This window comes from Zootermopsis nevadensis, unplaced genomic scaffold (genome assembly GCF_977971745.1).
Source record: "Zootermopsis nevadensis isolate Lab colony 2312 unplaced genomic scaffold, Znev_1.0 Znev_ptg000061l, whole genome shotgun sequence".
Taxonomy (NCBI): Eukaryota; Metazoa; Arthropoda; class Insecta; order Blattodea; family Termopsidae; genus Zootermopsis; species Zootermopsis nevadensis.
Genome location: NW_028259192.1, coordinates 20,632,961 through 20,646,671, shown reverse-complemented (window position 1 = coordinate 20,646,671; position 13,711 = coordinate 20,632,961). Strand labels below are relative to the sequence as shown.

At 40.2% G+C, this 13,711-nt stretch overlaps 1 protein-coding gene across 1 annotated transcript in view; it reads left to right on the top strand.

Moving 5' to 3' along the window:
* The first annotated feature begins 5,551 nt into the window (after positions 1–5,551).
* Positions 5,552–13,711, top strand: part of LOC110835311 (uncharacterized) — a 46,806-nt gene continuing 38,646 nt past the window's right edge. Inside the window, exon 1 of the mRNA XM_087340140.1 lies at positions 5,552–7,074. Within this exon, the coding sequence (XP_087196266.1) occupies positions 6,150–7,074 (925 nt within the window). The 5' untranslated portion in view covers positions 5,552–6,149. The remainder of the gene's footprint in view (positions 7,075–13,711) is intronic.

Here is a 13,711-nt window from a genome sequence, read left to right as displayed (position 1 = left end):
CGTCAGAAATTATTTTAATATCCCCCCCCCCCCCCCGCATCGCACGAAAGGCAACGGCTATTACTATATCAAGAGCAGATTTTAACTTCAATTGCAATCAGATAGGCAATTAGTAGATCTGATCTGCTGAAAAATAAAATCTATAATTTCATAAGTTCAAAACAGCAAGATTATTCTTAGACTCTCGACACATAGACAGAGAGGTAAGCTGTAATACCGTACTGCCTCCATCTGCAGGGTTAAATCCTGAAGCGTTCATGGCCACTTGCGAGGCCACGCGTCACTAAAATCCATAAGACCACAACTGGTACTGTAGTGAGGAGGACCAACTGGAACTCGGTTTTCTCAAGGCGCTCTCATCATCCCGCTGGCTCGCCTTAATACGCACAACGGAGCGCCATAGCAGAGTATGAGGAGCCCCAAATTCCTGTCATAAACAGCGTTTTATATGCGCCCTAAAACGCACGCCCATTTGGTTTCAGCAGACGACCCCAAGTTAAATGCACTTGTTTCTTTCTATCGCAGTCCATACGCGTACATTTCGGTGAAGTGGTTAACAAAACATTTCTAAGAGAAATACTGACCCTTTAGAGCCGAAGGGTAACTACAGTATTCGCAATTTATAAAGCAAACCAACACGAACGTAGCTACTGCAGTGAAAATAATGAAATTAAATCATTATCTGGTTCACCCCCGTTTAATAGGCTCTCCCAACCTCCCCTCGTGATAATCGGGACACACGAAGTGTTTTTCGCCTTGATGATGGGGCAGCAAGCACCTCCGAAACGTCGGCAAACTTCTGTAAGTCTATATTAAATCTTGTCCGTCTAATCACAATAATTCTTATTAAATATTAAAATATTACAATAATTAACATTTTGAACATTTAAAACATTTAAAATATTTAAAATATTAAATGATGTTCTTTATCGAAATATTCGATTTACATTATATAGGAGAGTAAAGAAAATTGCATTATGCTATTCTGAAACGATGGTCAATATTTATCAAACTTCTGTGTGTTGTGGGTTTAATGTGAATTAAGGATTACATTTATCCCGATCTAAAACACCCTCATCTGTGATCTCCCCTTAATTTGACAGGTAAAGTTTCACACCCAAAATAATTTCAGTTTTGCGTAGCCTTGTTTTAAGTTTTAAGTTTTTGGATGGCTGAGAGTGAAGACAAACATATTAATAACACTAATCTCAACAGATGTTTGGTTAAAACGCCTATCAAATATCGCTGCCTTTTTAGGGATAACGAAAGGAGAGATCATGACTTCGAATCTGTGTAATTAGGCTAATGAACGTAGAGCAGTAGAAAGGCGAACAAGGAAAGGAATTTACAAACCAACTAATTAGACCTACGAGGCGCGTCCCAAAAGTAAGTTTCCCACTCGTCCCACAGCTAGCAAACCTTATATTGCGCGAAGCGACTGTGCGTACGTGATAGAGCAATGACGTAGCATGGCGCATGCACTAACGGCACTTCCCGCGTTCTCACATTAGCATCGTTGCAGCTGTTGAAGATGGAGGTTCTTATTCCAGCTCCCGCCGACTGTGAAGTGCGGTCAGTGATAACGCTAGGCCGCACACGGCTCGACGGACAGCAAGTCTCCTGCAGGAGTTCAGCTGGGAGGTGTTTAATCATTCACCCTACAGCCCGGACCTCGCTCCCAGTGATTTCCATCTTTTCCTACACCTCAAGAAATTCCTGTCCGGTCAGCGTCAGCGTTTTGAGAATGACAGAGAGGCGGAGATGGTTGTCACACAGTGGTTCCAATCCCAGGCGGCAGACTTCTACTACACAGGTATTCAAAAGTTGGTCCCACGGTATGACAAATGTCTCAATTCCAGTGGCGAATATGTTGAAAAATAGCTGGACACTTGCTGTATCTGTTGCAATAAATATTTCCATGAAATTGTGTTTTTTTTCTGTAAACGGCCCCAGGGAAACTTACTTTGAGGACGAGCCTCGTATTATAAGACAGGCCTTCATATTTACAGCCTACTGATTATTTTATTCAGAAACATTCTTAGATGTCAGTACGCGGGGAGAGAGGTAGTCTATCAACTTGTCTTAAATTCATAACGCGGAAGTTTTGTGAATGAAATTATCCAAAACATCAACGATAACTCTCATCCAAGAATCCAATTAATAACTTAAAAGTTTATTTCTTAAGTGATTCTAACAGAACGTGTAATGAAAGTGACTGTACCACTCTCCTCCCGCCTCTTACCTCAATACCTCCTCTCCGACGTTCCTCTGTTTGTAACTCCGTCACGGACTGGCATGTACGTCCTGATTACAGTCATTTGATCGCGTTCATTGCCGGTGAATTTGCAGGTTCGTGTTGTTGAGGACGACAGCGGCTAATACAGCCTGTCTCATAAGTTCCGAGTCATAGGAAAATTCTACTATTTGGCTAAATACGAAATAATATACGAGGTGCGATCGGAAAGTTTCTAGACTGCGCCTATAAAAACCCGTACACTTATCTCAGGTATTAAATTCATCCATCACCCTCGAAGTAGTTCCCCTGCGAGTGAACACAACGATCCCAGCGCCGCTGCCAAGCCTGGAAGCATCCCTGGAAATCTTTCTTTGTCAGCCTGTCAAGCACCATCTGCGATTCTGCCTGAATCTCTTCTATCGTCTCAAATCTCCTTCCCTTTAGCTGAATTTTCATCTTTGGGAAGAGGAAGAAGTCACACGGAGCTAAGGAGGGTGCGGGATGACGGCCATGGTGTTTGAGGCGAAAAACTGCCGAACTTTGAGGGCGGTGTGCGCTGGCGCGTTGTCATGATGCGTCGCATGTGGAGTTCTTCCTTTAGAATCAACTGACAGGTCCCATAGCCTATCCCAACAATGTCGCACAAGTCGTTGATAGTACGACGTCGATCTTCGTGAATGGCCTGCCGAATCTTCGTAACATTTTCGGGCGTTGTGCTCGAAGATGGTCGTCCAGAACGCTCGTCATCATCGACAGAGGTTCGGCCATTTTTAAAACGTGAATGCCACACAAAAGTTTGTGCACGACCCATTGCGGACTCCCCAAATGCTTGCTTTAGCATTTCATAGGTTTCCGTAGCCGTTTTGGCGAGTCTTTGGCAAGAGATTCAGGCAGAATCGCAGATGGTGCTTGACAGGCTGACAAAGAAAGATTTCCAGGGATGCTTCCAGGCTTGGCAGCGGCGCTGGGATCGTTGTGTTCACTCCCAGGGGAACTACTTCGAGGGTGATGGATGAATTTAATACCTGAGATAAGTGTACGGGTTTTTATACGCGCAGTCTGGAAACCTTCCGATCGCACCTCGTAAAGAGAGAAAGTTGCTATAAATCTTGTGGTTCTAATCTCAAGTGCTGCAATGCTTTACCTAGGACTAGTAACCATGTCTTGTTTACTTCGACTACTCCGGAAAGACATGGCAACTTATGGGACACCATATATATATAGAATGATGACGTCTCTAATTCCGTGTATCGCCGCACAGAATTTCACTTTGGTTGAGATTTTCCGATGAATGCGTGTATTATGCAGCCTTATGTATAAATAAATAAACATTCTCCATAGATAAATAAAATTACTCCTATGTATATAGTGTTTGTCAATCGAAGAAGTAGCCTGCATACAAGGTCTAAACCAGAGGTTCTCAACCTTTCTCTCTGACGTACCACTAATTATAATTTAACACATTAAATGTACAACTAACCAAATACGTTCAGTAAAAACTATTATTTATGTCAATATTAACGTTTGATCTTCTTACTTAGTTCGCGTACCATAGGTTGGTAAACGCTGGTCTAAAGCATTGGTCTAGACAGATTTGACGGCCTGACGTTCTGGCCTCCTTTATCCCTGAATGCGACGAACGCAATGAAAAATCCAGATGGCTGAGACGAGACAATGAGCAGGTTACCTAAGCGATTCCATGTCGAATTCGGAAGGTTCGTAGTTCGAATCGTAGATGGGGCAGCGCTTAATATTTTCCTAGGTTTTGCCACTCCCTTTAACAGAATCTATATGTTCAGGTGGCGCCTCTAACGCTAGGTTCTCCATAATTTTCCGATCCAGTCCTTGAAGCTCCGGCTGGCTTTCCTATTTTCCTTCAACTAAATGAGATTTGATGTTCTCACGGCGATTAATTAATTGCTAATTGACCAAAATCGATTAGGTCCATATGCGGATACATAATTTAAATATATAGTATGATCCATTCCTTACTTGGTGGTCTATGTGTTATTTCCTACGGATAAAGTTTTCAAGCTCTAAATCATGTATATCAGTGGTATTCAACCTTTTTTGTTCGCGTACCCCCAGATGTAATTTCTCTTCAACTTTGTACCCCCAAAGTTGTTGGTGTATAATTCAAGTTATACATAGTATATAATCTACATCTAAAATAAATTAAATAAATTACATTACTGATTATTCAGTGTTTATCATAAAATAATATATATTTTTTTTTAAATTTCACGTACCCCCTAAGATGTCTTCGCGTACCCCCGAGGGTACGCGTACCCCAGGTTGAATACCATTGCCCTATGATACCACGAACAACACGTCCCCTGCATTCAGCAGAGCCCACCGCGGCATGTGAAAACCTTCCGTAGTGTGAATATGTTTCAAACTGTTCTTTTCTTGTTCTGAAAAAATGTGATGTCAGAATTAATATTTTTCCCACACGAAGGGCTTATTATCGATAAATTGAAACAGCTTTCTGCTATGAGGCAATGAGTACAGGCTTTAATGCTCGTAATTATGTAATATTAACTTACCGAAAGGTCGCACAAAGCGTGAATACTCCAGCTGGGATACCCAAAACCGGCTCGGCAGATGTCAGTGTAAGTCAGGGATTGTTTTCATTCAACAGAACACAATGAACTTTCGCATTACAGATGCTGGGACGACGTGAATGGACGCCATATTTGTAAAGATCCACCCCTATTTCCATTTTTCACCGCCAGGACGGCAGCACAGTCATGAAGACGTGCTTTAAAAACAGGGAGGGGAGTTTTCAACAAAGAACAGGAGTGATTGAGCGTTTCTGACACACAGTAATTTGTGGACAAATGTGCGCGCTGGCGCATACAAAGTGTACACAACGTAACTCATACTTTTGCGAAGAGAATTAAATTTCGCGATCACATGTATATATCTCTCTTATTATCATCTTTAACATGTTTAAATAAATTCATCTCTGACAGTTTACTATACATTTACACATATATATAATTTATGTTTTCAGGGTTATACTATAAACCGTACTAAATTCGTATTAAATTTACGTAATCGCGAAATATAAAACCTCGCTAAATTTAGAAACATGTATTCCCCCCGATGGGAGTGGTGTAAAAAGACACTTGTTAAGCGCAGACTAGCCAATAGGAGCTTGCCATTAGACTCTCATCACACCCAGCTGTCTACATAATGACCCAATCACAGCCTGTATGACGGGATGTTAAGGCAGGAGAGGGGAAGAGGGAAGATCATAATAGTGTGACCCCTCCCCCACAGGCACCCCCTCGCCTGGCAGAGGGAGATCGCTTTGGCTTGGAGGCAGGAACTTCACAAAACTGTTTGAGAACGTTTAGCGAACAGGCCCGAGTGAGAATTTGTGCCACGTTAATAAAGACTACAAGCTTTGGAAAGAAGTAAATTGGTGTTAATGGCGCTGAATAAGGACCTTGTACCGCAGTGTTTGATAGTCTGAGCGAGGGAAACTGATCCTTAACGTACAGCAGCGTTTGTGCGTGAGTGTGTGGATGTCCTCGTACGAAAACAGAAAAGGGGCAGAGTTGAGGTGCTTCGGAGTGGAATTCTAAACTCGAGATCTGTTATTAATGTGACATTCAGTGACATACGTGGTTCTTTAAATTTTTTAATAATGTTTGTTACTTCGATTACGAATAAAATGTATGTGACTGGATTTTTATAAACTAGTGTAGTAATTTCATAATAAATTTTAAAAAAACGTAAGTAGTGAATCATTTAGATCTGTTCTGTGAATCGAAATGATCTTCCCCAGACTAAATAGGACTGATTGATGGTCTACCAGAAAAGTTTCTAAGCTCCGGAAGGTGTCGTTTATTCCGCTACGTTGACGAGAGACGAAGGACAGAAACAGAGGAGGACACAAAGACAAATGATGATGCCTCTCGCACCGACGCCAATAGTAGCTGTTCCTTCCAAACCCAAAATCGGTTTCTCCATCGATTCCATAGTAGGAGGTGGGACTAACACACCGACCAGCACAGCCGCCACGACGACACTCACAACACCGCCGAAACACAGACCCGCGACGTCACAATCACCAGAATGTGACGTCAGAAACACGAACGCATCGCCCAACCCCCCGTCATTAAGCCCCGCATCATCAACGACGTCGAATCATTACACGACGTGTCATAACAATGTAGAAAACAACAGGACGACCTCACACTCGCCGACAGGTTCGTCATCGCCCGAATTATCCCCGGGTAATTATCACCGGGTAAGGCATCATTCGGGGTCTTTATCGCCGTCGATTTCACCGACATCATCGCCGACGCCAACAGGTGTGTTGGTGCAAGGCGCCGGAATGAGTCCGTCGGTGGCTTCTGGGATATCTTCAGCGCCGACGTTAGTGAGACCATCGGCTCTGACGGCGACGGGAATAGTCGGTTCTCCGGGTTTTACGCCGACGTCTGGAGGAGCAGGCGAGTCGGGCCTGAAAGGACTGTACCTACCCGAGCCACTCGTACACCCCGGTCACCACCATCACCACCCGCACCACCACGCACACCACTCGCACCATCAGCTGGCTCTCGCTGCAGCCGCCGCGGCCCAACACTTCCAGGCGGCCGGGCTGGCAGCGGCTCTGGCTCAACAGACGGCAGGCGGAGGCCACCACGGGGCCGGATTCCTCACCGGATCGGCTGGAGGCCCCCCTGGGGCCGTGGCACCCGGACACTTGCCTCCACATCACCCAACACCGCACCCGGCCGCTGCGATACCTCGCGACACCTACCCGCTTTACCCCTGGCTGCTCTCCAGACACGGGAGAATATTCCCGCACAGATTTCCCGCAGGTACGTTCTCATGTTCTTTCTGGGGCAGAGGGAGTGCAGGGTCCCAGGCAGTGCTCACTTGTCCATATGATAAAATAGAATTTTCGTCGTTTGGAAGTAGAGAACTGGAGTGAAGGAGAGATGCTGACCAGTTTGGTGTTGATATTGTGGGTGGGGGGGAGTTATTTCGGGAGGCTATTCTAAATAATACTTAAAAAAATTCAGTCCCTACCGCAAAGAAATCACAACACGAAGACGATCCATTATAAAGATCAACTGTCTTAAAACTTTAGTGAGATATAAGAATAAGCATACAAACTGTTAACACTATAAATGACACTAGTGCCAAACGCGTTTCGACCTCAAGAGGTCATCATCAGTGGCAAAAACGAGGAATTAAATCATATAATCAAAAGAATATGCTTTAAAAAAAAGTGAGTTCTTTACAAAATCATGTTAAGTAACACTTCACTTCACGGGTGTTGTATTATGCACTTAGCTATTAGTCCAATGCTCTGGTGGCTACGTTATTGAATGAATGTTTGCAAGAAGGTCCACTAATATTGTCATCCGCTGTATTGTAATGTATTTCAATGAGTATTTATGGTACCGCTGGAAAGCGTCTCTCGTACCCCAAGGGGCACCTGGACCACAGATTTAGAACCTCTTCCTGACCTAGAACATCTTATTAAAGCCGGAAAAGGAAACGAGACGAAGACCTCATAAAATACGAGAGGGGTTTACGATTAGACTAAACCAATGAAGATAATACGATGTAAGACTTGAGGTTCTCACAGCGGTGAGTATGAAGATATCCGTCTTCTGGGTTATTGCGCTGTGTAGTCTGGTCGATGTTAACCAACGTTTCAGAGGTCATATCGCCCTGATGACGGAGGCAGTATGACCTCTGAAACGTTGGTTAACATCGACCAGACTACACAGCGCAATAACCCAGAAGACGGATATCTTCAAGATAATACGACTTCTAAGTTGCCGTAGAAAAATCTGGGACTAATTTAGGCCTGCAGTATAAAATGTTCGTGTTGCTATCGATAAGAGGCTCGCTAATTGTGTGTTTTGCGAATTTCTGATTGGCGCAGTGAATGTTCGTGGGGTCAGTTGCGTTCTCTGAGGTGGGGCACGTGAATATGTCACGGGAACTGTGCGCGAGCCGATCTGGGTCTGGTGACTTCGCGTACCGGGAAACGGAAACAGACTTCGTATGACACGAGATGAAGGATTTAACACGACGTAGGGATGTTTCCACAGATCACATGGCCACTGACAAAAGTATTGGTTGACTCACCATGAAACAACTATTTCCTAGCTAAATTTTGAATGAAACAATGTTTGTAAGGGTATTTTGTACAAATGTCTTAAAATGAATGCTGAGAAGGGAGATGTTACTATTCGCATATTTTGTCTCCGAGATTACCCTTTCGGATTCTGTTAAACCTCTGATGTCGTCAAGTGCTCGCCCTCAGAATTATCAAAACAATTTAATTCTAGTGTAAATAAAATGTAATTTTATAGTTCAGATGGTCTTATTATACACGATATAAACTATAAGAAAAATATGGTAATCAGCGTAAAAATGTTAGTTTACCAATTGGTGTCAAAATTGTCAGACACTTCGGAGTTCTAAAAAAATTGTTCTACCTGACACAGAATACGGTTTGAAACATTTATAATATGACGACTGGAAATGTCAGGGGTTCTCAACACGCGGCCCGCGTACGTGTATGTTACTCTGTGTCACTCAGTAGTCTTCGACTGAAAAATTACGTGGCTTGAGGTAACACGTTTCCTTAATGTTGTCACTTACAGCTTAATGAAGAACGTCTAATCAAGAACTAGAAGCCTACGTGTCTAATTAATGAACAGTCTGAAGGATTTTAGGCAAACCGCAACATCCGAAAACAAAGAACACTCTCGTAAAAGCAGTGTCAAACCTCTAATGCCCGATTTTGTTACGGAAGATTGGTGAGTTAACAGGCCCATGTGAACCTGTTTGCAAGTCTAATTTGGTAGAATTTTCAAAAGAATTCTGCCGTAAATTTTTATGAAGGATCAGGACCAAGGTCTCTTATTCGTATCCTTACTGATCCTTGACTAAGTACTACCAAGTAAATAAGTAATGTCTGCGCTTACCCGTTCTTCCTTCACCTGTTAACACGTGTTTGTTCTGCTGAACTTAATCTAAATTAATTAATTAATCACGACATCCAAACTGCGTAAAAAATTTTGGTTAGGAAGTCTGAGAGTTAGTGACGACTCCAAAAACCTATTAGTGAGCTAGGGTTGTAGGGTACGGATTGGATTTGTCTGACTCAGGATAGGAAGTGGTGGCGAGCTTTTGTCAAAGCGGTAATGGGCATTATAGTTCCAGAAAGGCGGCAAATTTTATGACTGGCTGACCGTGCTGTATAGAAAATTTCTCAATAATGGCTCTGCTCTATGGAGTATGTCATTGGCTCCTGTGTTAGATTTTCGCAGATAAAAATGTTGTATTGGAGAGCTAACTAGTCTACACTGCAGATAGCACTGCACAGAGTTAATTTATAATAATTACTCGCGACACTGAAACAAGCTTAAAATAAGTCGTAGGCCTAATTCAATGAGATATAAAATATCGTATTTCTTGCGTTAATTTGTACATTATAAATTTTTACAAAATAATGAAATAAGAATTGAGTTTCATGAAAATAAAGAAATTAGGGGCAGTATTAAACCAATAAAGACCAATACCGAGTTTTCTCCATAATGTTTAAAGAATTAGGTACCTTACATACAAACGCTCACAGATTTACAATAGGGTAATTTAGGGATATCTCGACACCTTAAGAAAAAACTCTAGGCTTCAGGAATATTTTTTGAAAAACTTTAGGAAAACTGAATATACAGAAATTTCAGTACAAACGCGCAACGTAATAAAAACCGAAAATTGAAACGAAATGGTCTAAGAAAATAACAGGATTGTGGTCCATTAACAAGCCATGAGGAAGTCTGTTAAGAATTAACGAGGCTTGGAAAATCGACCTGTAAATTAAAAGATATAAAATGGAGACAATTCTGAGGCTTTGGGAAGGAAAACCCATGACAAATACGCAAGTTAAATTCTGTTATAGGAACTTTTTTAGTACAGAACATTAGAAATTAATTATTATTTTTTAGAGGTTGGAGGAAGCCGAGATTAACTTATGTAATTAAAGAGTGTATCGGGGAGAAGTAAAATATGGCGTGTCATTAAGAAGTTAGTACAAGAAAGGAATTTATGAACTTTCCAGACATCTTCACAGCATGAAAGTAGATAGGCTTATGGTAATAAATGACCGTCCCTTTGCCGTATGATCTGGTAATTATGTGCCTCTATCTAGTCTATTAATTTTATGGCAATTAGCAAACAAAGCTAGTATAGTAAAAATAATATAATATTTGAAGCCTTCGTGGCGACAAAATGCAATGAAATCTTATCGGTCGATCAGCTGCGTGGGAATAGAGTTAATAACCAACGTTTCATAGAATTAATCGATCTCCATCATCACAGATCAAGACTTGCCACTCGATCATTGTGATAGGAGAATCGTTTTAAATCCTTTGTTTTATTCAGCGGCTTCAAGAATTTGCGCATTCTTCACTGATAAGCTATTGATGCAAAAGCATTGGACAGCAGACAAGCACAGTCCCTGTATATAGTTAATTCTAACCGTATAATATAAAATAAATATTCGTAAGTTATATTATTACAATAAATGGGCCAAAATATCGTTATTTTTACAATAATTTAATATCACAGTAACTTATAACAAAATTCTCTGCCCACATTCAGTATTATTGTTTATCTGGACACGATCCATCGTTCAATACTCTAAAATCGTATCCACTAAGTTTCGAGAGCTCACTCTGCTACCATCTTCAGGTTAAAATACCGACTCCGTTTGGTTCCATAAAAGAGGCTAATCCAAATCCTTGGCCATTTAACTATGCTAATACGCTATTGAAACCAAGTATTGAAGAAATTAAATAAAAATTACAGAATTTGTATGGATATTTAAGAACCAGAAATACCACAAAAGCGTAATTAAAACCTTCAAACCAGACTAAAAATTAGACACCAAAACTGCATAGTTTCCAACATAATATTTTCTGTTCCCTGTCACTATTAACCTAAGCGCAATATATAATTACACTAAGCAATGTAGGCTACCTATAATTTAATCATTGCATGACGTAAAATTCTTTCTCATCAGATACTTCTGCTTGCAACCATGGGAGAAAAAATATACATTATCTAATTACTGTTGTAATTCATCTTGCTTAACACAATTATAAATTAATTATACAGGTATATTAACCATTTAAATCGAATGGTAATAATATATACCACCTGAATTACTATTCTGTAACCATGAACTTTGCCCACAGAGAGTACTTATAGGCTCGTTTGATTCTCAGAATAAACAGTGACTATTTCCTTGAACAGCGTTAATCATTTGATCCCTATTTGATCTGTGTTTCCTTTGCGGTTCGGACTGAATTTTAATATGTTACTGACATGAGCTTCGGGCTTAGAGGGGTTAGACGTATCTACTTCCGCATTTATGTGACATTCTTTCGCGGTTTATAATTTTGTTTATGGGCCTAGGAATGGTGGAACAGCTTCGGTTATAATACACGGACTTCAATGCCTCGAACCCACAACTCTGGATAAAAATCCTCGTCTCGGGGTCTCGGGTTCGATTCCCGGCGGTGCCCGAATTTATAACTTGTGTTGGGCAAGGCCGTGGTCTAGGTAACACGGAGTTTTCCTCCGGGGGCATCCCCGGTTTCTCCGTGGCATCCCAACAATTACTCCATTCGCACACAGAAGAAGGCAATGGCAAACCACTTCTGGATCATCTGCGAAGAACGTATATGAACAGGTCCCAGTCCGAGAAAAGGATGGAAGGATCCTGTTCATATGGACCTGTCGTCAGACAGAACACTAAATAAAATAAAATAAAAATAAACTGATAGCATTTCACGTCCTTTACTATAACTTTGAAGCGTTTCAGACTTCAATAACTTAAATGATAATATGCTAGAGCTATACTATTCGGTTAAATTCAGTATGTGGATATGAACAGAGCTTAGGGATAGCATTAACATTTCTAGCGCTGGATAAAAGCATATTACATAAGTTATGTTTCGTCCTAACGACAAATGTTTGAGGCATAACACACCACAAATATATTTCATTATATAGCGACGTGGCGGCGCTGAGTGATCGCTTGATGCATTAAACCGTTGCTAAGGAATGAAGCGGTGATGGACATTTGGCGTTTGCACAGGTTAAAGCTGGAACAAGCGCACAGACACTGGCTTTTTATAAGCGGGTTATAGATGTTTTCTAATTAAACGGAAAGAGATCTTACTGATTTCACCGCCTATTTCGTGTAGTTTAATCAGTTTTCTTTTAAGGTGAATTATGTCTAGAATGACACGGAAAAGAGCTTTTACTGTGTTCTTCGTCTTTTGAGTCCTGCAAGATCTAACACATTTTAATTACGACCCCCCCTGGGGTTCACATAATGAGTTGCCTCTTTAATTCCTTAAATGAAAGTTCGGAACTTATATCCGTTAAGGCAATTAGTAGGATATTCAATTTATAGATGCGAGTTAAAAGTCTCTGATATTATTCCTTGGCAAATATGTTTCCTAACACCTTAAATACAAAAATATACTCATTATATTCCATTATTTTTACGTCAGAGGTAATTATTTCCACGAACTGGTTATATCAGACGGTTGTAAAGGACACTTTTCATTACCTAAACGCAGCAAGTAGATTCATGAAACACGTAAATTAACAGTTGCTGACATAACAGCGATAAATTGCAGAGAAATAAAGTTGGCATGATTATAAAACCACGACCTTGTATAATTTAGTTAGTTGTCACTGCATTTAATTTTCGTTGTAAAATTTCATGGCTTCAAATTATTATTCTTAATGCTAGGGTTGTTTTATTGGTCTATTAATATTTTAGAACAGATAACAGATAAATCAAAATTATCTTTAAACCGACGTGACTGATGGTAATTTGTACAGAGTGAATATCCTAAATAACCCAACCAATGATAAGATATAGCATACAAGGTGTTTTTGTAAAAATATTTTATATTTTAATATTTTCCGTCAAATCACAATTTTAATAAGATAATAAAATATAAAATATTTAAAATATCATTTCACGTTCCGTATCGAATGAATCGATTTACAAATTGGAACGTCTCTTACGACATGTTTCGGTTATATTTAACCGTCCTCAGGTATAAATTAGATTGGTAAAATTTAAAACTCGAATTACAATCATTTACAATGTTATGCAGTTTATTGAAATGTTCTTATCAGATTACTATTATATATTAGAACGAAGGTATTGTTTTTTATATGGCGTGGTTCATCTGATGTTCAATATTAGTCTGTAAAGTAATGATTTAAATAAAACATTAATAAAATATGAAGTAATATAGAAAACAAAATGATGGTTAAATATAACCGAAACATGTCGTAGGAGACGTTCCAATTTGTAAATCGATCATCGATGCGGAACGTGAAATGATATTTTAAATATTTTATATTTTATTATCTTATTAAAAATTGTGATTTGACGGAAAA